General features: G+C 37.5%; 1 protein-coding gene across 1 annotated transcript in view; it reads left to right on the plus strand.

The window, feature by feature from the left end:
• The window catches only part of fer (fer (fps/fes related) tyrosine kinase), a 68,205-nt gene that overhangs the window by 8,337 nt on the left and 36,372 nt on the right, over window positions 1-23,496 (plus strand). Inside the window, exons 2-5 of the mRNA XM_067437843.1 lie at window positions 9,093-9,377; window positions 9,667-9,840; window positions 10,335-10,434; window positions 13,307-13,490. Of these exons, the coding sequence (XP_067293944.1) occupies window positions 9,168-9,377; window positions 9,667-9,840; window positions 10,335-10,434; window positions 13,307-13,490 (668 nt within the window). The 5' untranslated portion in view covers window positions 9,093-9,167. The remainder of the gene's footprint in view (window positions 1-9,092; window positions 9,378-9,666; window positions 9,841-10,334; window positions 10,435-13,306; window positions 13,491-23,496) is intronic.

Raw genomic sequence — 23,496 nt, forward strand, 5'->3', positions numbered from 1 at the left:
GATCCGTTACACCCCTACTTTAAATCCAAATCTCTTGTCAAGTAATAATGTTTTAAATGGTGTAAAACATTTTTAAATGGTGTAAAGTTGATACTATTCAGTTATGAAATGTAATTATATGCTGAATCACATTAATATAATCATATTTATATCTTATTTTTTAGGGCTGTGTATTGACACAGATTTCACAATTTGATTCAATTTCTATTCACAAGGTTGCAATTCTTATTCCATTCAATAGATTATTTTGGATATCATATATTTATATATATTTTTGGATATATATATTATATATATCTCAACTATGGGCTTTTTTATAATAATAAAATAATATTTAATATAAACATTTAAATAGTTTAATTAATAAATACACAACATTTAAAAAAAAATGATAATGAATAGGCCTATGTTATATGGTGCATAATCAAAACTGTTAAATCAATAAATCAAATGCTACTGAATGGAATGTCGAGCCAGGACTGTGAAGCTTTGGTGTTAATGGACTCGATCTGTTACTCCATCTGTGTTTTGATTAGCAATCGGTCACCAGAGCGATTTTCTCAACCTTCTCATCAAAATGTAGATTTTTTTTCATGAAACATACCCACATTCACATTTTGAGAAAAAGAATGCATGAAGCGCCCAGTTCATTCACTATGGAAAAAGTCCCGGCCGAAACATCTTTCTTTACAACATCTTACTTGTCATCTCCCCCTCTCTCATTTCTGTCAATAGGGAGATGTGAGGGAAGATGTTTCGGCCGAGACTTTTTACTGCGCCGAGCCGAAGTATTAGAAAAGCGCCACGTTTTATTTTGTCACCATACTTGATCGTTCAACTATTCGTGTAACTGTATTTAAATAGAGGAAAACGTGGAGGTGTTTGGTACTTCTAACTTGATCTCTGTTTGGTTCCATAGTGAATGAACTGGGCTTAGTGGGCTAAGCTAAATGCTATCAGATCGTCACCACACGTCAGAACGATTAAAGGGGGGGTGAAACACTCAGTTTCAGTCAATCTCATGTCAATCTTGAGTACCTATAGAGTAGTATTGCATCCTTCATATCTCCGAAAAGTCTTTAGTTTTATTATATTTATAAAAGAAATATGGGCTGTACCGAGTCTTTCCGGAAAAAAACGAGCGCCTGGAGGCGTATCGTGTGGGCGGAGCTAAAGAATGCCGAATGTGCACAAAGCGGTGACGCAAAGCGGTGACGTCCAGATCCAGAATCAAATCTGAGGGAGAAATAAATTGAACAGGAGAAACGGCAACATCAGGACGTCCGTCTCTGTGGTATGTAAGTTACTGTATTTAGTGGCCTCTCCACATTTCTGTGTGTTTACTCGCAGTGTATGAGGACATGATTCGGTTTATGGACTATTGTATGCGACTAGACCTTAGAAGTAGCAAGCAAAATGGTTTTGCATGTCAGAATACTGTAACGTTATACAGAACAACAATGGAGTAACCGATAGCGCATTTGAATGACGAAGCACGCAATCGTGTCGTTTACTGATGTTTACTCATGCGTCCGTAGCCAACAGCACAGACATTTGAAGCAGTTTAACTCACCGGCTGCTTCCAACGCAGGACCGAACCTTTATCGCTGGGACTGCTCCGTCAAAAACACACTTTGGTATGATTTGGTAAAGTCCTGACAGCAGTGGCGTGTAAATCCACTTTGAGACGCGACTGAAACGATGTTGTGAAGCTTCCCGTCATTTCTGCGTTCAAATCGGTTCAAATGCAGCGCTGCCTTCCCGGAATGCTGTGCTGAAGCGTTGAAGTCGCTCGACGTCACCCATTGGAAAAAAGAGAAGCGCGGCGCCACATAAGTGTTCACGGACGACTGGATCTGCATCTGAGAGACTGTTTACGGCGTGCATTTCCTCTCTCTCCCTCTAGTCACGCGCGCGTGCACCCTACCGGGAGAAGAGCCCGTACAGGCCCATACAAGGACCTTCCGATCTATTTAACGTCAAGTAGACCCATACTCGAAAAAAACTCGCCGAAACTTGTGAGAAAACGTATTTTTAACACAGAAATACTCCATCAAACGTCCAACATTAGTTTTTGAAACTTTGTCTATGTTTAGGATGGGAATCCAAGTCTTTAACAGTGTAAAAAGCTCAGTATGCATGAAACAGCATTTCACCCCCCCTTTAAGTGCACACACTGAGACGAGAGAGGTGTGTATCAAACTGCGACTTTTGGCTCAATAAACTCTGCTAATTTGCTGCTTATTACTAGTTAGTAAGGTAGATTTTAGGTATTAGGTATGTGGAATAAGATCATGCAGAAAAATGCATTAATATGTGCTTTATATGTACTAATAAACAGCCAATATTCTAGTAATATGCATGCTAATATGCAGCTAGTTAGTGAGCACTGAACCCTAAAATAAAAGCGTTACCAGTAATTTTCACAAGGAAACCACATTTTACAGGAAACCAGATGAACATCAGCTTATTCAATAACAACAATCTATTTGTCCGTTCACTTTCATCTCTTCTTGTGGCTTACAGACACAACTTAATCACCTGACTATTTAAACAAACCGTTTGCTGTGAACTTTATAATAAAAATATCACACACAAGTTTAACTTCCTCACTTTTTATGATGGCAATGATGTCATTTTAAAAGTGTATTGCCAGAACACTACCTTTAACCCCCACAAACAAAGATATCTCATGATAAAGAGTATGCCTCATTTCATAAAAACAGTTTTATGATTTCCGTAATTCTTTTAATACAACACAATTTTCTTTATCATTTTTAGTGGCAAACATCCTCAAAAAACCTGCCTTCCTGTAAGCTTCTTATTGAATCAGTGGTTCTATAAGCTAAATGTTACCCAGTGTTATTCCTTTCGGTGGAAGAAGGGGAGCAGAAGGCATGTACACTTAGATAAGGAGGTTATTAAGGGCTTTGCAAAGAATTAAACTACAGTACTAATCTAAGTAATTAAACAACCGTCTGCTTTAATCCTGACTGTAAACCAGTCCAACACAGTCTCCAGTTTTGATATTATAAGCATTTTAATTCAACTGTAGTAGACAGTACAGAACTGAATATTAGTATGTATGTCTCAGTGTCATTTTAATTGTGGCATGTTGTCATACTTAACCTCAAGGCAAAAATACCTGAAGTTAAAACCTGTTGTTCTCATACTTTTTTTAAAAGTTGCTAAGAAAAGAACTGGAGGTGTAAAATGTGGTGGTGTGTTACTGTCCGGACATTCAGTTCAACAGTCATTACCTTTTAGTAGATCTGGGTGTTTTCTCGAGGGGCTTGATTTTATAACTCATGTTGGTTTGAGACGCTCGTTATACAGGAAGTCTTTTTACAGTCTTGATTTGCACTTGATAAACTACATTCTCTTTCAATTAACCTGTATTAGGAAACCCGGAATGAACGATTTAAGCTGGTTTAAGCCATATTCTTCAGTTTCTCTTGCACACACTGGTTGGGTGAGGGTGAGGTTATTTAGCGAAATATAGACGTGCTGATAACAAGGTAAGAATGCTTTGTGATGCTTTTGTTACGTGGTTTTTTAGCACTGGTCTGGGCTTTGAGGTGTACACAGATCATGTTTTTGGTGTGATGTTTGGATGAACACATCATGAGTGTGACCTGTTAGTCGTCCAGGTCTAATGCATATATTTTTTCTCTCTGGGTATCTACTAATTGTATGGTAAAAAGTTGTCTGTGGTTTTCTACTGGGAGGCAATGGAAGTACTTACTGTGTAGACTATTAAGTAAAAATAGAAATTTCTTTAAAAAAAACTGGTTTATATGTTCAACAGCTGTGTTCAACAGAAACAACCTCTAAAGCTGTATTCGGATGGTAATTGTTTATCGTGGGGTCGTAAGGTATTTTCATCATTGACAGGGGCTAGTTTGTGATTTTATTGCCATCTGAATCCAGAATGTCAGTGTTTTTCTCCCACCACCTGCGAAAAAATCCCTGGCCGAATGATGACCTACTGTTTTTTGACAAACACTAAGGTTGTGTGGTAATTGAATTGCCGTCTGAATCCACATCTCTGAGTTTTCAAGAAGAGATTGCTTTAAAATGAATTGTTTATATCTTTTTTGACCCCTGCGGAGCACCATATTGTTGTGTTTCCCTGTAATTTGGATAGGTTTTAAAGATCTATACCCTATCCTTTTATTATTACTGAAATGCTGGAAAATTATTTACAAGAATAATCTTTCATCACTGCTCAAAAGAGAAAGAAAAAAAAACACGTAAAACATTTGAAATGAGCCGTTACGGCAGTAGTTAACGTTATATAGGTTAAAGTTCCAGCATTGTATTAACTTATTTCCTGTCATTTCCAAAATTTTCAAATTACAATTATTACACTGAATATGATTTTATTCTTATTCCAAGCATATAGCATTTTTACAGCAGACAAACAATCATTCGACTAAACACGTGAGCAGTGTTCAGGTGTGCAGGATCACAAAACTCGCTGCTCCACCAGGAATAATGGAACGTCACCATGAAGTCGTAAATACCAGTGGGAAGTTCAGGATTTTCTTTTAGGGCTGATCTCTACGAGTTAGGGGTGTGTCAGTGAGAAACACAGTGGAATCAATGAATGCAATGTCTGTGGTTGAATATAACGGGTATTTAACAGCGGCACTGTCAGGCTTTGTCATTTACAACAAAGTAAGCTAGCTTTGTGTTAACTAAAAAATTGCCTAATATGTAATGATACCGTTTACAGTTTACAGCTTCATAGATTAAATAAAAACTTCAAAGATTAAAACTCACCTGATGCGCATTCTTTGTTCTTCATTTTCTATAAGTGGAGTTAACAAACCTTGCTGTATTTTCGTGAAATTCATTCATTAAAAGAAGGAACACCGCCATCTTGTTCCGACCAGAGACTTGAACGCACATGATGTCGTAAACACGACTTCTCACCTCGTAAATACCATCAGGAGGACTTGTGCTGCCTTCACGTGCTATCGGAAGTTTCCTACTTCCCACTTCAGAAGTCGTGATTACGAGCTTGTTGTGTTCAGGTGCTTTGTTGTCGGAAAGAATGGAGGACGCCAGGTTCATACTCTTGTGCGTCTTGGGAAAATGTTATTTTAACACTATAAACATTTCAGTCATTTTCCATTTCCCAGAAAATCTTAGAATCACTGGCAAACACTAGCAGCACCACACAAAAACATATTGTTTATAATCACATTCACAATAAGGCATAATATAGACAAGATAAGGCTGCTTAAAGACTAAAATGGCAATAGTTTTCAGCCCTACATGATCCTTTTGTATAGCTACTTTTACCACACTATCTAGATAGTCAGCTTGCTCACTATTCTGGAAGGATGTGATTTTCAATGTGTTTAAAATAAACAATATGCTTCAAATGATTCTTAATGTATGTAGGCTAAGTAGCCTACTACGTTAACGACAAGACCAGACAATGAAACTGAACAAAAAAACTAATAAAACACCTGCCACAGCAGAAATTTGTCTCCCATCCGCCATTTTTAACTGTTATGGCACTCCCATCTCGGGAACTTGCAATTATTTCCGAACTTCCCAGTGGTAAACACGACATCAGTTCATGTGCAATTTTTACCTCGGAAACTCGTATTTACGATAATTCCGATAGCACGTGAAGGCAGCATATAAATCGCCATCCGAATGCACACGTTTTATCACTGAGGTGGCATAAAAATGCATTTTTACAGATGTCCACATGTGAAACAATTACCATCTGAATAGGGCTTTACATCATATTGTGTTTATTTGGTTGCCTCTATAAGTAAAACTACCCATTAAGCAAATGAAGTCCTAAAGCCTAAGTTCGCCATATTTTAACTGTTTTTTTTATTGCAATGTCAGTAGTATATGTAAATGAACAATGTTTACTCTTTCTTTAGCCCTATTCTGACGGTAATTGTTTCTCATGTGGATGTCCGTAAAAATACATTTGCATGCCACCTCAGTGATAAAACTTTTGCGTTCGGATGGTGATTTATTCATGGTATAAAAGTGTAGGCTATAGATCTTGCATATAGATCATTCTATAAATGCATCCAAATTACAGCAAAGAGAAACGATACGGTGCTCTGCAGTGGTCAAAAAGGATAAACAGTTAATTTTGAAGCAATTTCTTCTTGAAAGCTTAGAGATGTGGATTCGGACGGCAATTCAATTACCACATGACCTTAGTGTTTGTCAAAAAACAGTAGGTCATTCGGCCGGGGATTTTTACGCGGGTGATGGGAGAAAAACATTGACATTCTAGATTCGGACGGCAATAAAATCACAGACTAACCCCTTTAAATTATGAAAATACCTTTACGACCCCACGAAAAAAAATAACAACGTCCGAATGGCTGAGAAATTACCAACGCAGTTACAATAGCATTTGAGCTTTTGTGAAAACTACAGATTTACAGATTGTATTTCCGCATTTTTCGAATCCTTGCCCACAGGTCAACGGAGGGTTATAAAAAAAAGCAGTTATTTTATGATTAGGTTTATCACTGGGTGTGTTCACCATGCAAGTAAACCGTGTTTACATGACTTTATTTATAAACCAGGTTATTTCCTTGTAGTGACGTCAAAAATAATAAGGTCCATATCTGACTGAGTTTTTCAAATGTTACGTCAGTTGCGATGTTAAAGCGTGCTCCGTGTCAGCGGGAGATTCACGGCTCATATTATCCCTCATCCAGTTCCAGATGCAGCGTTTTGACTGAGCCTCTTCTACTTCTGCTGCATGAGATGAGAACACATCTTTACAGTTTTCTGGGTCTTAAAAGAGTCTGCGTTTGTGATATATGTCCTTATTTCATGAAAAACGCTAGCTCGCTCTGTCTGGATGCATTTAAAGACCCTGTAAAGTCAAAATTAAGTATGTGATCTGAGTTAGTCACACCACAGAAAATTATGTTATTAACCACCCAGCCAAATTTGAATGATAAAAAAAGTCGCCAAGTAAATAAAATAAGAGATCAAAATCTTGAAAAAATTAGTTTGATCTGCTCTCAAACCCTGGGGGGCGTGTTAGCTGGCTGCGCTGAAACCTCCCCCACTCGCTGAAAAGCTACCACCGAGGCGCCTCACTCAAATGTCACCGCTACAGCCCGAATGGATGTTCCTAGCAGCTTATTAATTGGGTTTACAAAGCCATACATGTTTGAGCCTCCAGAGCCAGAAACAAACTTAAAGGACACTGACATATATCATTCCCCTCGATCTGCAACAGAATGGTCCGTACTTTTCCCCCCTCCGTTTTATGCAATTTAAGGCAGGCGTAGCTACACTGTGCGAATTCGGACACTCGGAAGGTCGTGAGATATTACAGACGCTACGAGTCATTTAATTTGATCATCGCATCAAATCAGCTGGTACATGACACGACTGTTTGCACCACGAGCCGGCCGCGATCACACAAGCTTTGGTGTTAAACAAAGACACCGGAGCCTTCAATGTAGCTGCTATAGCTTCAGATACAAAAAATGAAGAAAAAAGGTGTGCAAATGATTTGTTGAAAAGGAGAGAACAGTAGCCATTCCTTTCAACCGAAACAACCAGAGGGTGAGAGAAGTGCGCCTGAGAGAGAGAAAGTGTGTGTGTAGTATGCATTTCCGCAACAAAGGCATAGCAAGCTAGCAAACTGTTGGCTATAGTAACTAAGAGTACTCGCGATTGAGCAGCAAACTGATGCGAATGTGCTCTAGATGTGAGCCTCAGTGGCTACAGTGCGTCATCAACAGTAGGGGCGAGGCCAGGCTCGGAGGCTCCAGTGCGTCATCGAGCCACCGTTTTAGCACCGCCTAGAAAATCCAGAGCACAGCAATGGTGAAAAACTGTTTAACGGTCTAACTTCACAATTTTTGTTTTGTTTGCTAGAAGGATCGAGTGAACAATCTAAGCAACGTATCTACGGTTGTATTTTGTAATACAAAATAATATTACCCTTTGTCATTAGGCACACTATTTAGTTTTGTATGGTACTTGGAGTTTCCTATTGTTACTGTACTAGCATCTTGCGCTATCTAGACAGTGCGGTCTCTTTTTAGAAACTTTCAATTTAATCAGAAATTGTTTAAACAGTCAATAAGTGGATAAAATCGCTACTTACTGCTTGCAGGAATATAGTTGCCACTTTCTTCAGTTTAAGACGCTAAGCGAAGCTTGCTTGAAATGGGCCGAACAAACGAACGATCTTGAATTAAATTGTTGTGGTTTCGGATTATAAACATCAACCATGACTGTTGACATTTTTTATCTGTGGGAAGGATATGTAAAGTCCTCAGGTCTCCTGAACAGCCTGGAACATGAAGTGTGTCCATATGCGAGCAGCTTGTTTTGATGATTCGCTCCATTTCTGCCTGACAATGAACATGTTTGGACAGATGCAAATGTTGGGGGCCTGCATATAAATGATCCCCAATGCTTGTGTCACGGTTGGCGTTATTTGAGAAAGCATTTTTTCGGTGAAAATTTGGATTCACAAGATTTACATAAGAAGTAGGAGGCAATGATGTTTGAGACTCACAGTATGTGATGTCCATGTTCTGAACTCTTATTATTTCACTATGGCAAGGTTTATTACATTTTTCATTCTAGAGCACCTTTAATTTTCTCATAATATACATTGCACATCACCACAATGTTCAGTGATTCTCAAACGACTTGAAGGATGAATCAGTCTCTCTAAATCCCTCCTTTCCATGAGCTGCTTTGCTCTGATTGGTCAGATGGCCCAGTCTGTTGTGATTGGTCTACCGCGTACAACGCATATTTCAGAAAACGCCCATTACCTTAACTGATCTCCAGCTCCATCTGTTGCATGGACTGGGAGCTTCTTTACATTTTTGAAAATACACTCGCATTCATAATTTAAGAAAAATATGCTATTTCTTTTTGCTTGATAGTTACAAGCCACATTACATTTTGGCATCATTACATTTAAACTTTTATTAAAAATGGTATAAAAGTTTATCAAAACCATATGAAACAAGCATGAATACAAAGAGTTCAACTCCACACATTTGTTCATGCCTTTCAACTAACCAGTCATTATTTCTACCCATACCTTCTCTCAGCGGAAGCAGTAACGATGCAGACCTGAGCCGCACAACCCGTTGAGTGAGAGAGAGACCGCGTGCCTTGCGAGTAAGATGGGGTTTGGCCGGGACCTGCGCAACTCCCACGATGGTCTGATGAAGCTGCAGGACTGGGAGCTGAAGCTGCTGGAGACGGTGAAGCGATTCATGACCTTGAGGGTGAAGAGCGACAAGGAATATGCATCGCTCCTGCTCAACATCAGCCAGCAGGTGGACAAGCATGACAACTGCTCTCAGATCAACTATGTCAGCAGTGTGTCCAAGGTAACGGCCCTCTGCTCCTCTCCGCTGCATTATGGGTAGACAAGTGAAGATGATGCTTATGGTTTTATATGCTCACTTGCTCAGTACCTGCAACATTCTATCTCTGTTTATGTTTCGGCATCTCAATCTCTTCATCTCTTTGTTTGTCACACACACACACACACACACACACACACACACACACACACACACACACACACACACACACACACACACACACACACACACACACAAACACGCTTTTCTTATTTTATCTGTTCGTATCATCATATGTGGTTATTGTTATCAGTCATGGACTCACATGGTGCAGCAGACGGAGCAGTTGAGCAAGATCATGAAGTGTCACGCTGAGGAGCTCAACTCGGGGCCTCTCCACCGCCTCACCATGATGATCAAAGACAAGCAGCAGGTGAAGAAGAGTTACCAAAGCCTCCACCAGCAGATCGACTCTGAAATGAACAAGGTAAGACTTAGTACACTGCAAAAAAATGCTTTTCTTACTTAGTATTTTGTCTTGTTTCTAGTACAAACATCAAAAAATTCTTTAAACAAGAAGTATTTACTAGACAAGCAAAAGTAATTGTCTTGTTTTGGGAAATAAAATACTCAAAATTAAGAGAGTTTTTGCTTAAAATAAGCAAAATAATCTGCCAATGGGGTGAGCAAAATAATAACAATAATACGATAATTTTGCTTACCCCACTAGCAGATTATTTTGCTTATCTTAAGCAAAAACTCTCTTAATTTTGAGTTATTTTTCCCCCAAACAAGACATTTTTTTACTTGTCTAGTAAATGTTTCTTAATGCAAGAATTTGTAGAAATTTTGACTAGAAAAATCAATACAAAAATGCTAAGTAAGAAAATATTTTTTTTTGCGGTGACATAGATCCCCACTGCCATTACAGGGAACATCAGTTTCATGGATCAGTTTTGACTTGGCTTCTGTTCTCCACAGGTAACCAAAGCTGATCTTGAGAAGTTGAAATGCACCTACAGGCAGTTAACCAAGGATGCTATTTTAGCAAGAGACAAATACAAGGAGGCCGTTGTAAAAGGTAAGGTGTTTATTTATATTCTGTTCTCTCAGATAATAAACCGATAATGTCCAATTTCCCATAAAATGACTCTCATGAACCATTCTTTTTAATGAGTCTTTCGAATGCATGAAACGGTTGCAGTCTTGGCGCTTGAGAGGTCTGATAAATGCCAAAGCTCAATGCCCTCAAAGGGCTCATGACATGAGAAACAGTTATATCTTAAAACGTCCTCCTCATTATAAACATTTATGTAACCAAGTTCAAAAATGTCTCATTTGGATGTGGTGGGATGATGTAACACGCAAGATGCAAATACATCAGCATATGACTATTCTAGAGTAAGCCATCAACAAATCGTTTTACATTGTAATGGTACCCAGTGATGGGCACCAAAGAATGTGTGGTCACTTGTGGTCAAAAAACAGAGGCAGCGTGTATACAAAAAGTTTAAAGTGTAAATTAATATTTATTTATACTTGAAAATAAAGGACTAAACCAAACCCAAAGATATAACATTAATAGGAAAATAAGATAAATAAACTAGAGGAAAAAAATCCCCAAAATGTCCTAATTAGATTCAAAGCAATAATGCAAAATACAGTATTTAAAAGAAAAAAATAACTTTCTTAAAAATGTTTTTGAGCAAATCCCATCCTTCATCATGACCTGGAACTTGCATTGACATTACATAAAAATTAGTATTAAAAAAATCAAGTGTTGCACATTTCATTGGTGAAGTTTATATTTTGCAAAACTTTTTTTGAAAGACCACAATTACTAAATTGTATAATCTGTTCCATATGGCTATTTAAAGGGGTGATGAATTGAGAAATCAACTTTCTCTTGTGCTTTTGATATATAAAGGTCATTGTAATATAAGCTTATCCTATAAGTTTCAGAGCTCAAAACTTCCTTTTAGTCAACAAAAAGTTTTTATAGACACCAGGCCCAGAAAACGAGTGTGCTTCATCCTTACGTCATCGCGTGATGAAACACCGCCTCTACAGCACGTGTAATTCAGTAGCCCCGCCCACCGACTCATGGAGCTGTTCGGATCACTAGCCAGCAGCAATAACAATGTGGAAGAAGATAGCAAGATATTGTGGAATAACACAGTCGCTGCATAAGCTTCCTTCGTATCATAATATTAGGAATGTGTGATACTTCATTTATTTTTAATGAAGTTCCAGCTCATGTGGGGACGAACGTTTGTGCGTTCACTTCATTTCACCGCGGAATCGTTTGTTATCAAGTGTCAAGTGCTGATTTGCAGACACAATGTTGTGCCTTCTATACTGGGTCCGACAGGAATGGTGCAAAAAAAAAAAACTTGTGAGTAAAACACACAATGTAGTTATAGTAGTCCATAGTATGTAGTTATAGTATGTAGTTATAGTAGTCCGGGTGTTTTCCAGACCTACCAAAACGTACGCCCGTCGGCAGAAATTCTTTTTTGATCTGGTTGCACGCGTGTGTGTGAGTGTGTGTGTGGTTTGTGCTTATATCGACCGATCCTGCGGGCCATGCAATACAGAAATAATATTACAATCAATCATGGGTGATAAAGACGTTTACGAGCACTGTGGTCCAGAGAGTCTTTGCAGTTGCCGCTTTCAAAATAATCTCTCCCTCATGTAAACTGACAGGAGCATAGATATGACAGCAGAGCTGAAGCTCATTAAATTATACATTATGCAAATGTTATCCAATCCTAGCCGTGGGCGTTTACTTCTAAGTCTCCAGTGCGGCACACCCATCAAAACCCAGCGTTCAGAAGACAGCCTCAAAACCAGTGCAGAAAATAGCCTATTACTTATTAGTTGTGATGTTTTTGAATGTAGAAACCACACGAACGTCATTAGTTACCTCAGACAACAGTATAAAAATAAAAAAAAGCCAGCTCATGACCCATTTAACAGACATTTTAAAAGTTTATTTGAAAAGTATTGAAAATTAAAATGTGTAGATAAAGCTCTGTAAAACATTACTTTTACACCATTATATTGTGTCTCAACGGGTAATCAAAAGAACTATAGACGCTTGTGGTCTTTACCCCCATTTGATTTATTGGGGCAAATACAGGAAATACTTCATGTACAGTGTCCTCCACTTATATTGGCACCCTTGGAAAAAATGCGCAAAGGCGGCTGTGAAAATTAATCTGCATTGTTTATCCTTTTAATCTTTAGAATAAAAACAAAATCTAAACTTTCATTAAAGTAAACCAATTGAAAGTGGGGGAAACTCATGTAAAAATAAATATTTTTCTCCAATGCATGTTGGCCATAATTATTGGCACCCCTAGCAATATCTCTGAAGTATATTCCCATTCATATTTATGTTTTTTGTAGCACAACAGGGTGACTAGGAGCTTGAAATTGTCCAGCTATGACTTGCTGTTCCACAGGAGTATAAATATGATGAAACACAAAGGCCAAATTCTTTTAATCATCCATCACAATGAGTAAAATGAAAGAATATAGTTCTGATGTGCAGAAAAAAGACTGAGCTTCACAAAATAGAAAGTGGCTGTAAGAAAAGCATTGCAAAATTGCATAATTAATGAGTTCCAATCTACTAAAGATGTTACAAATTTGCCTGGAAAAGGACTTGTGTCTATATTGTCTGAATGCACAGAGAGGAGGAGAGTTTGAGTGGCCAAAGACTATTGGATAGGAGAACTGTGTGAAGTTTTTAAAAAAAGTTATTGAGAAATGGATCCAGCGATTGTAAAAACAAACTGTAATTAGCAATATTGGTTGACCACTACTTACAATTACTCATAGAACAAAGCTGCAGTTTTCAAAGGCTTACATGACAAAAAAAAAAACATTAGACTACTCCTTTGCCTTTCATCTCACTGCCACAATCACTTTCATTTCTCCGTCAGGCAAAGAGACTGAGAAAGCACGTGAGCGCTATGACAAAGCCACCATGAAGCTGCATAACCTGCACAACCAGTACGTGCTGGCGGTGAAAAGTGCGCAGCTACATCAGGAGCACTACCATGAGACTGCACTGCCTCTGCTGCTGGACTCCCTGCAGAAGATGCAGGAGGAGATGATCAATGCACTGTGAGTGGACCACATTACTCTTCTGGTTTATTTCTATTTCTAGGCATTCCTGTAGCTCAAACAGTAGTGCATGGTGCTAGCAATACCAAGGACCAGGTCATGGATTCAGTTCTCAGGGAATATATATATATATATAAATATAGGTGGGCATAGATTAATCTAGATTAAATTGGCTCATCTGAATTCTGCCAAAGGCTTTCAGAATATGTGTGATACCCTCTCATATACGTTACGCTAGAGGTTGTATTGGTACAGATTGCTCACGGTTTGATTTGTATCACGGTTTTAGGTTCAAGGTTTCGGTACGATTCTGTATTTACTATGTTCAGGGAAAAAAGGACAACTGTTAAATAAAAATAAAGAAAATAAGAACAAATAACTTAAATACAAGCAGCACACAAATAAATACTATTGAGCAAAGATACTACGAAAATTAACAATGCTTTTCAGGTAGGTCTAACATTAGTTTTTAGGTAGAGAAATTGAATAAAGTAATCAAATGTCAAATAAGTGCATATTTCACTGTTTAAATTAAAGATTAATCCTTATTAAACTTACACAAGCTATTCAATCAAGAACAGTGAGTGATTTCCTTATCTTTGACAGACAGCAGTTAAAACTACTGCCCCTATAAGACCCAATGCAGGGATGTGTGTCATCTTTCTCGACTGTAAAGTTAACTTAAGGCATACAGACTATGTCTGCTTGGATGCTCATCAAGATAGACAAGTTGACATACTTTCTGTGTGAGTTTGTCCGTTCAAGCGCAAGACTTGAAAGAGAACTCAATATTTGCGTGCTTTGAGATGTTTGCGCGCTTTGGGACGAGTGCACAGAGACAGATCTTCTCTCAGTGCGCGCAAGTTCTCTCTCGCGTCTTCTGGAGAATATACCCGGGGAAGACAGTGAAAATGTCTGGTCATATTCGCACATATGACAGCATCGATGTATCGTGTGATTTTAAAACATCACTGCGCTTAGAGATCTGCGAAGAGGAATTGCCCACACTACGATGTGGCGACTTACAGAAAACGTTTGACCTCTGTCATTGCCTTATTGACCAAATGCTAATTTTCCACCTTAATTTGCAAATAAATTCTTTAATAATCAGCAAATGTGATTTTTCTAGATTTTTTTTTCATTCTGTCTCTCAAAGTTGTAGTGTACTACTTACCTATGAGGAAAATTTTAAGTGGGAGAACTTGCACAATTGGTGGCTGACTAAATACTTTTTTGCCCCACTGTATATTCAATGCAATGCAAGTTGCTTTGGATAAAAGGGCCTGCTAAATGCATGAATGTACTGTAGACATGTTGAAGAACATTTTAACCTGTCCATCAGTTAAAAAAATGGAAACAATAGAGCTGGCCAAATATTACAGAGGCAAAATGATGAGCAAGCATGACAGCTAGTATCAGATCAACTGCATGATTATACGTATTAAAGTATTTGGAGACTATTTTAAGCAAAATTGTTGAAGACCCATAAATGTAATCACTTTCTATGTGACAATTAGGGCCCGAGCACCAATGGTGTTAGGACCCTCTTGGAATTGCTCAGTTTAACGTTTATGACAAATAGGTGAAGCTGACACAAATGATCTGGTGTGGTCAGTATTGGATGGAAATGACACACCACGTTTGGTGTCTATTAGGGCTGTCACTTTACATTTGAAAATCGATTGAACAATCGATCGGACCAACCAACACAAGTTTCGAAAGTGAAAATAGGGAATTAGTTTTAACCAAATATGCACACTATTATTTTTAATCGAATTAAACAAATAAAAAAGTTATTAACATGCATTATTTATATGTTGAATTATATTTTTAAAACTTATATGATATCATATTGTGACAATTGCTGTGTGCGAAGAAAGAATGAGCAGTATTACGCTGTTTCCTCCAGAATGGAGACCGCCTTTCTGAATATTCTGTTAATTTTTGAAGCTCATACCGCTGAGTGCCGGGTGCTCAACCCGAAATGCCCTTTGTGACATGCTGGATCAAATATAGGTCTTTCTGAAATAAATGGCTATAGGGCTGCCCCAAACAAAGCTTTTTTTCTAGTAGTTGTCTATTTAAGCTGTTGTTCACGCGGCGCCAGAGTGTCCATGCCATTGCATTCTATATTTTCTTATTATTTATTAAATCAATGCAGTTAGTCAATAAAACAATTGCTTAAAATTAAGATAAAATTTATATAAAACAAAATTCACTTTCATTAAAATTCAAAGAAATGCTTTAAGTGGTCAAAATAATTTCTGACCCCCATATTTCCATCTTATGTGTTGGGTTGAATTTTCATATTCAAGGTAGGCTAATTTAAATAAATAAAAACATTATACTTAGCCTAATATTTTTAATTAAATAAATATTGTTATATTTAACATGTGAAACTATATATGTGTTTTAATGGCTGCACTAGTATAGTAGGCTACAGTAAAGATAAAGTTCCTGTCAGAGCAGGATTTGAGCGGACGGTGTTTTACCGGTGAGCGGTTCATGAGTGGAGCTCCGCACATTATCTGGTAAGGTAGGCTGTTTTTTTAAAGTTAATTTTATTTCCTGTCGCTGTGCAGGCTCTTATATAGACTAGACTGTGACAGATGTTTCTAGTCTGATTTGGATAATGTAGCTGCCGTGCGTGTTTATCCACACAAACTTTAAATTCATTGCAGATTAGTGAATTTTTTACGCTTTATTTTCAACCTTTGTTCATGGACTACAATTGCCTACATAGGTGATTAAATTTGTTTAAAAATTTGTGACACAGCCATGTTAAAGCCTGGAGCTAATGTTTTTCTTTGATGTTGTGGCAGTTAGTTGTCTGGGGATTGACGTATAAAATTATAATATGGCGTATAATATTTAGCGTTAAAAATGAAAACATCATTTAAAATTGATTTTAGAATTGATTCAATGAACACTTATGTCTTAAAAAATTGAACAGGATTTTTTTTTACAAAAGTGACAGCCCTAGTCTAGTGTCATTATGCCAACGCCAGAGATACAGCCTCAGATGCAGTTTGGCAACATGTCCTCAAATTTGTTGAAGTGATAAACAAAACCGGTTTTGTTTATTGAAATGAAATCCATAACTTTTTTTGCCAGCATTGTCTGAAAATGATCAGTCAAATTTTGTGAAAATTGGACCAATGGTTCTCGATTCTGAAACGCTCGGACTGCCGATAGAAACGGTTCTTGATTCTGTACTGGTGATCCGAAAACCGCTGCAACCTGTTTCTGACTTGAGAACCACTGTAATATTAGGCAATATGTCTGCTGAGCTGAGCTGAATAGTAGTCTGATATCGAACCTACTGTTTTGATTACATTTTAAAATGTGTAACGACTTAGAAATTAAATAAGAAAAATCTGTTCCTGAAAATATTGTGCATTATTGATAAAATGAAATAAATGTTTAGATTGACCGTTTTACAATTCATTGTGTTTCCAAACTTTAAAATAATACAGTGATAAGTGAGCTTTATGTGATGTTTCCAAACGTGATTCGTTTTATACACTTGAAACCTGCATTTTGTTCCTCTGAACTAATAACACGCACGCTCAGATCATCAGCTCATCGGTTCTCAGTATTGAACATGTCCTAAAGAAACTGTTTTCGATTCTGTACTGCTGATCCGAGAACCGCTGCACGTTCGGTTACACGCGCATGCTCAGTACAGGGTATCCGCGGGGTCTTCGCCAGGAATGGAAATTAGCACCGCCACCAGCCAAATGAGGCTGATTTGAGTGATGTCCTTATATTTAGTTTGAAATTAAACAATGCTCTTGATTGAATAGCTTTTGTAAGTTTAATAAGGATTAATCTTTCATTTAAACAGTTTAATATGCAGTTATTTTACATTTGATTACTTCATTCAATTTCTGTACCTTTCTGCAGGCCAGTAGGCATGTACATTATTATTTAATGTACACATGAGTGAGGTTGAGTTAAACATTTTAGTTTGAATTTTATTTTTTGGTTTTCGGCTTTGGTTTCTTCTTTTTTGGTTTCGGCCAAGAATTTAGATTTCGGTGCATCCATACTGACAATGTTCTGCTCGGTGTGGTCAACACGCTTCAAAGATGCCAAAACTAATAGTCTCATTGTTGGGACTAACAACCATAAAACTGGAATCCAAAAAAGACCACGAATCATCCAAATGCCCCATCCAGGTAAAAAAAGAGCGCACAGAGCCCTACTTATTTAATGAAATGTATATCAGTTCATGTTTGTGTGTGTATAAGCGAGAAAGAGAAAATGTCAGTATTTCATTGAGACTTGAGATTAAATAAACTGCTGAAGTATTGTACACTGTAAACCCTAATAAGTTGAGAATACTCAAATGATTTGAGGAAAGTGATTCCCTCAATTCAATTGAGTAATGGAGTCTCCTAAAACTTGTATATTTAAGTTCACTTAACTTGGTGCTCACATTCACTGTACTTAAATTGTTAAGTTCACCAAACTGGGTACACAAGTTCAGTTCAGCATGCTGGGTACAACCAATCAAAACTCCCCTATTGGTACCAACATGCATTGCAGCATGAATAAATGGTTTTTGTCACCATTGTAGAGATTCATACGCAGATTAGTGATGTGTGTGTATGTCTAACTAGATTCTAGTAGTATTAATATTTCAGAACTATTAATAACTGCTTTGACATCCAAAGCATTGGACTCTGCACAAGATCAGGGATTCTGCCTATACATGATGATGTTATTTTCATCATCAATGAATAAACAACATCACTTGATGATATTTTCTCTTGGCTTTTTGTTATTTAACATAGGTGTTAAGTATTTTAATAGCATTTTAATAGGTGTTAATAGCTATTTTAATAACTTATGATTTTGAGTTCATACAACTTGAAATCTTAAGTTTATGTATTTTGTTGGTTAATAAGTTATACTAACTTATATGTCTGAGTTTTTAGACTAAACTAGTAATATTTAGTCAAGTTTACTTGATTTGTTTAAGTAAAGACAACATTAGGGTTTACAGTGTAGAGCTTGTAGTATTAATTTTCACGTGCAGTTACACATTGTCAGTTAAAAACAAAAAAGTGGCTGGTAAAAACATTGAGTGGTAGACTTTGAAAAAAGTTAATTTCCATCCTTGGTGAGCGCGAAATGCGCAGTTAGGTAACGTGTCGCACTCCATACATTGCGAAACAGATATGCATTATAAACGATAATAAATTGGCCTACGATAAAGATTTTAAGTCCACATTCGACTACAACTGTTTATTAAAGGTTTGTTGCCGATTAGAACTTGAAGTGCGATGAGGTCTTAAAATATTTTGAGAAGGTCTTTAAAAAGTCTTAAAAAGGTATTGAAATTAACTTCAGGATTCCTGCATATACCCTGCAGTATCAGCTGCTTGTGAGTTCATCAGATCTCTCAGCAAAGCATGTCTCAGTTCAGTGAACTGTTGGAGTTACAACATATACTTCAAGACATTAATTTATTTCTATTCAGAGGGACTGTCACTCATGTCAGAAAGTGAGTAACTAAAGTAACTTGTGGGATCTGGTGAACTGGTTCGACCGGTTCACTAAAAAGATCCGGTTAAAAAGAACGATTAGTTTGGGAACCGGGCATCACTAGTCTGAAATCGAACCCTATATCCTTAAATAGGGCACTGTTTGAAGTGACAGCCAATTGTAGTGGTGTCCGAAACCATAGTGGACATTGAGAGCACTTATTCAATCCCACAATACACCACAATAACGAGTGTACAACTGATGTACGCTCAGCGTCTAGAGAATACCCATAATGCACTGTGGATGATCTTGTAGTTTAATTTTAGTAGGCTTTGTCAGTATTGTAATGTTAACAAATGTATAAAAGCGGCTCAGACGCCCACAGCCTGTGATAACTTTACCGTTCAACTAACACAACCATTTTCAATCCTGTTCCCTTACGTAATGTCACACAATGTACGTAATGTCACATAACACATATCAGGTGAAGTGGATGATCTTGTGTTGTAAATCCAGCAGGCTCTGACTTCATGTAATGGTGGCGCCCTGCCCACAGCTCGTGATAACTTACTGATTATCAGACACGTGAACTAGGCGGTTAGCGAATCAGAACACAGCTTGGGCAGCTAACCAATCTGAGCCCATTGCGTATTTTTGAGGGACTGTCTTCATAGAACTCGGAAACCATCAGACCGTTTTTACAAGAAGGTACAGGGCAGTGTAGAATAAAGGTAAAGTAAATGAAAAATAATGCATTTTTTTAAAATCGAAGCATGAACACTTTATAGTGCACCTCACAAACACAATCAGGCTTTCGAAAGAATGTGTTTTACCACCCCTTTAAGTCGGTAGAAGTCAAACACTTAACAAGTAACAGCTTCAAAAATCACAAGTGGGGTAATACTGATGTATTTTATGTCATAGAATTAAATGTGAAAGTGTTCACCACAGACCTTATTTCAACCTTTCAACCAAAGCCCCATTCAAAAAACCTATTGACTTCGGGACCAGGGAACCGGAAGTACTAAAATGCTAACTTGCTTCTGTGATTTGGCCTACAAAGTGATGCCATATCTGCACCTCTCTATGAATGTGGGTATAGGGAGCGATTTCGGACACAGCACAAGTTTAGTCTAATTACGGTTAAGCATTTTAGAGAGAGAGCCTCACTTCAACTTTTGGATTCTCTTTGTAGAATTTATTATTCGAGAACAGTTGTACTAATAAACTTAAATTACATGGGGGGGGGGGGGTGGACTGAAGGGATGTGGGAGCTTTTGGGATGGACTAAAGATCATCTGGTAGATATTTGTGAAAATTTAAACTACGGTCTAGGAGGATTTAAAAAAAGTATGTTTTTTGGATAAATCAACCTGGTGGGTAATTGTTTAATTTTGTTCATCTTGAGCCAAGGAATCAGGACAAACGATTATTATGTTTTATAGTCCTAATGATTCAAAAGTATAAACATGAGTGCAACTTTGGACAGTTGGTGTCGCTAGAGGGATTGAGTTAGAGACTCTAAAATCGCTGTGATCAATGTTCAAACTGTCCTCTATCTGTGTGCAAATTTTACAACTTTTTAGCATATGATTCTATGGGCTGCCAATGACTAAAGAGCAGAAGAAAACCACTACTAAGGATTACAATAGGTGCTTGGCCCCTAATAATGCTTTTTAAAATTGAAGCCTATAAGTACCAGATGATTCAAAAGTAAGTTTCCAAAATGAAGTTGTCTAAATGGTCCTTTTGAGGTGGAACTACTTTTTTGGGTGAAGGAAGGAACTTAAAGAGTCATTTCCAAGGTTTGTGAAACAGTTACTGAACATATTGATATTATTATTAACGGTTGTTAATGTGGCAATGTGTAGTTAAAGATCCACAGCTTTATAATAAATCATGTTTAAGCACAACACACATGTATAATGTAAAAAAAAAAAAAAAAAACCTGGAATGTTCCTTTCATCGTCCCTACAAATGTAAACATTAACAAAAAAAAGTCGATAAGACTTTTTAATATTTTGAAAGTTTCTTTTACTCACCAAGGCTTCATTTATTTGACCAAAATACTGTAAAAACAGTAATATTGTTTTCTATTTTAATATCCTTTAAAATGAAAGAAAGTTGTTGCGCTCTTCAGTTGGAAAGATTCTCTTTTCTTTCAGGTGCGTAGAGCCAAAGAAGAGTAAACTTGAGCAGAACAGAAGAAATGTCTGACCGCACACAGCATCCAAAAAGACTTAAGAAACTACAGCATTTATTTTTATCAATTGCATGGTGCAATAAAGTGCAGGAGAGTTAAAAACAGAGGAGCATGGGCAAACGTCTCAGCAGGTTGCTATCAGTGCTCCTGAGTGCTCCTGTTTGGAGCACTGAGGATAGCAACCTGCTGAAACGTCTGCCCATGCTCCTCTGTTTTTAACTCTCCTGCACTTTGCACTTTATTGCACTATGCAGTTGATAAAAATAATCGTTGTAGTTTCCGAGACTTAAGTCTTTTTTGGATTCAGTGTGCGGTCAGCCATTTCTTCTGTTCAATGTCTTTTAAAATGTAATTTATTACTGTGATGAGAGAGCTGAATTTTCAGCATCATTACTCCAGTCACATGATTCTTCAGAAATCGTGCTAATAACAAGTTCCAATGCTTTTTTTTAAAGGATTTTTTGATTGAATTAAAAGGTTAAAAGAGCAGCATTTTTTTAAATGATCAGTTTAATGTGTTTTTGCTGAATAAAAAATAATTTCCTTGAAAAAAGATTTTAAATGGTTGGTAGTGTATATAAAAGGATTAAATAATACCATTTAAGCATTTAAGATTGTTATATCTGTAAATATATGTAAAAAAAACCCTACATTTTCATTATTGAGGTGAGAATACAGCTTCCCCTTCAACTGTGGAAGGGCCCCTGTGGAGGGCAGTGCAGTCCTCCCACTGGACTGTCTGGTTGTTGTAAACGCTCGGACTGCCACGTGTATTTAAATCTTTTGTTATAGACCTTGCACTCCAGTTCAGCTACACTAGAACCCTTGCTGCATGTTGTAGCCTCAATCCAATATCTCATAGCTGTCAGAGGATTAGCAGAGAACAGAAGTCTCTGGGTTTTTTTCCTTTCCTAAGCTGTTTTTTAATCACAGTGTTTGCAGTAATCTTATGTGGAGGTTAATCCACATGAAGGAAACAATTGCAAGAGCCTTCTGGGATTGATTTAGAACGCACCACTGATTTATAGATGACCATTCAGCGCTGGTCAAACAAGCCATGCAGAAATCTCTTCAATGTGGGATATAAATTCAAGGAAAAAGTTGTATGTTCAGTGACTAGTGTAACTGTTAATTCATGCTAAATAAAAAATTATAAATAGTAGATTTTTAGTTAACCTAATCAGAAATGTAATGGATTTTTTCAACTCTAACCTTAAAGGGGTACTTCAGCGCTGGGAAGATGAATCTGTATTTAAACTGGGTCATCAATGCAGTAGAAATGTGAAATTATTTTTGAATTTGGTGTCTTCTAGACTGAGAAAAGACAGAAAATGTATTTTTGTCCCATGGGGATGAAAGACTACAATTCCCAGAATGCTTCGCTGCCCTGTGAGGCCATTCCCAACGCCAACAACTTCATTACTGTGACTGAGTTAGAGACACTACAATTAAAAACTGAACGTGTCTGTTCAATATAATGAGTGAGTCACCGCGCGAGTCTCACAGCACTGAGCACTAACTGCAGGAGATGAGAGCTGAGGTAATCGCGACTACACTCGCGGCATACATTCACAACGCGAGTTCAGTCTGGCGCGTTTCAGTTCATGCCTTTGCAAGCTTAACTTTCATAGAAATGAATTTGAGAAGTTAAAAGACTTCCATTGCTCACCATAGCTCCGTTTAAATGATCCTGTCTACAAGCTGAGCTCTCCCTGCAAGCTGAGTGTAATCTCCCATCCCCCAATGCCGGATTCAAAACATGCGGAAAAGGCTCCCTCTGCTGGCTGTAGTCTTTAGCCTCTGGGGAAACATTCCTCCTATGATGCAAAAATCGTCATTTTGCATCATAGGAGGAATTTTTCCAGAAATAAAATGCATAAATCTCTCGTCTCAGGGAGATATGAGGGGGGAAAGCACAATAATTTGAATATTCTCCAGGGTTTCTACTGATACAAAGCCATATGCTAATCGCTGAAGTAACCCTTTAAAGGGATAGTTCAGCCAAAAATTTAAATTGTCATAATTTAATCACCCTCAAGTTGTTCCAAACCTCTTCTGCTGAACACAAAAGAAATATTTGGAAAAATGTGGGTAACCAAACAATTGATGGACCCCATAATATGGGAAAAAATACTATGGAAGTCATGGGACTGGGACAATGGGACTCATCAGCTATTTGGTTTCTGAGATTCATCAAAATATCATATTTTTGTGTTCAACAGAGGGACAAAATCCATGCAGGTGTGAAACAACTTAAGGGTCTGTAAATAATGACCGAATTTTCATGTTTGGGTAAACTATCCATTTAAA

Source organism: Pseudorasbora parva, chromosome 3 (assembly GCF_024679245.1).
Source record: "Pseudorasbora parva isolate DD20220531a chromosome 3, ASM2467924v1, whole genome shotgun sequence".
Lineage (NCBI taxonomy): Eukaryota > Metazoa > Chordata > Actinopteri > Cypriniformes > Gobionidae > Pseudorasbora > Pseudorasbora parva.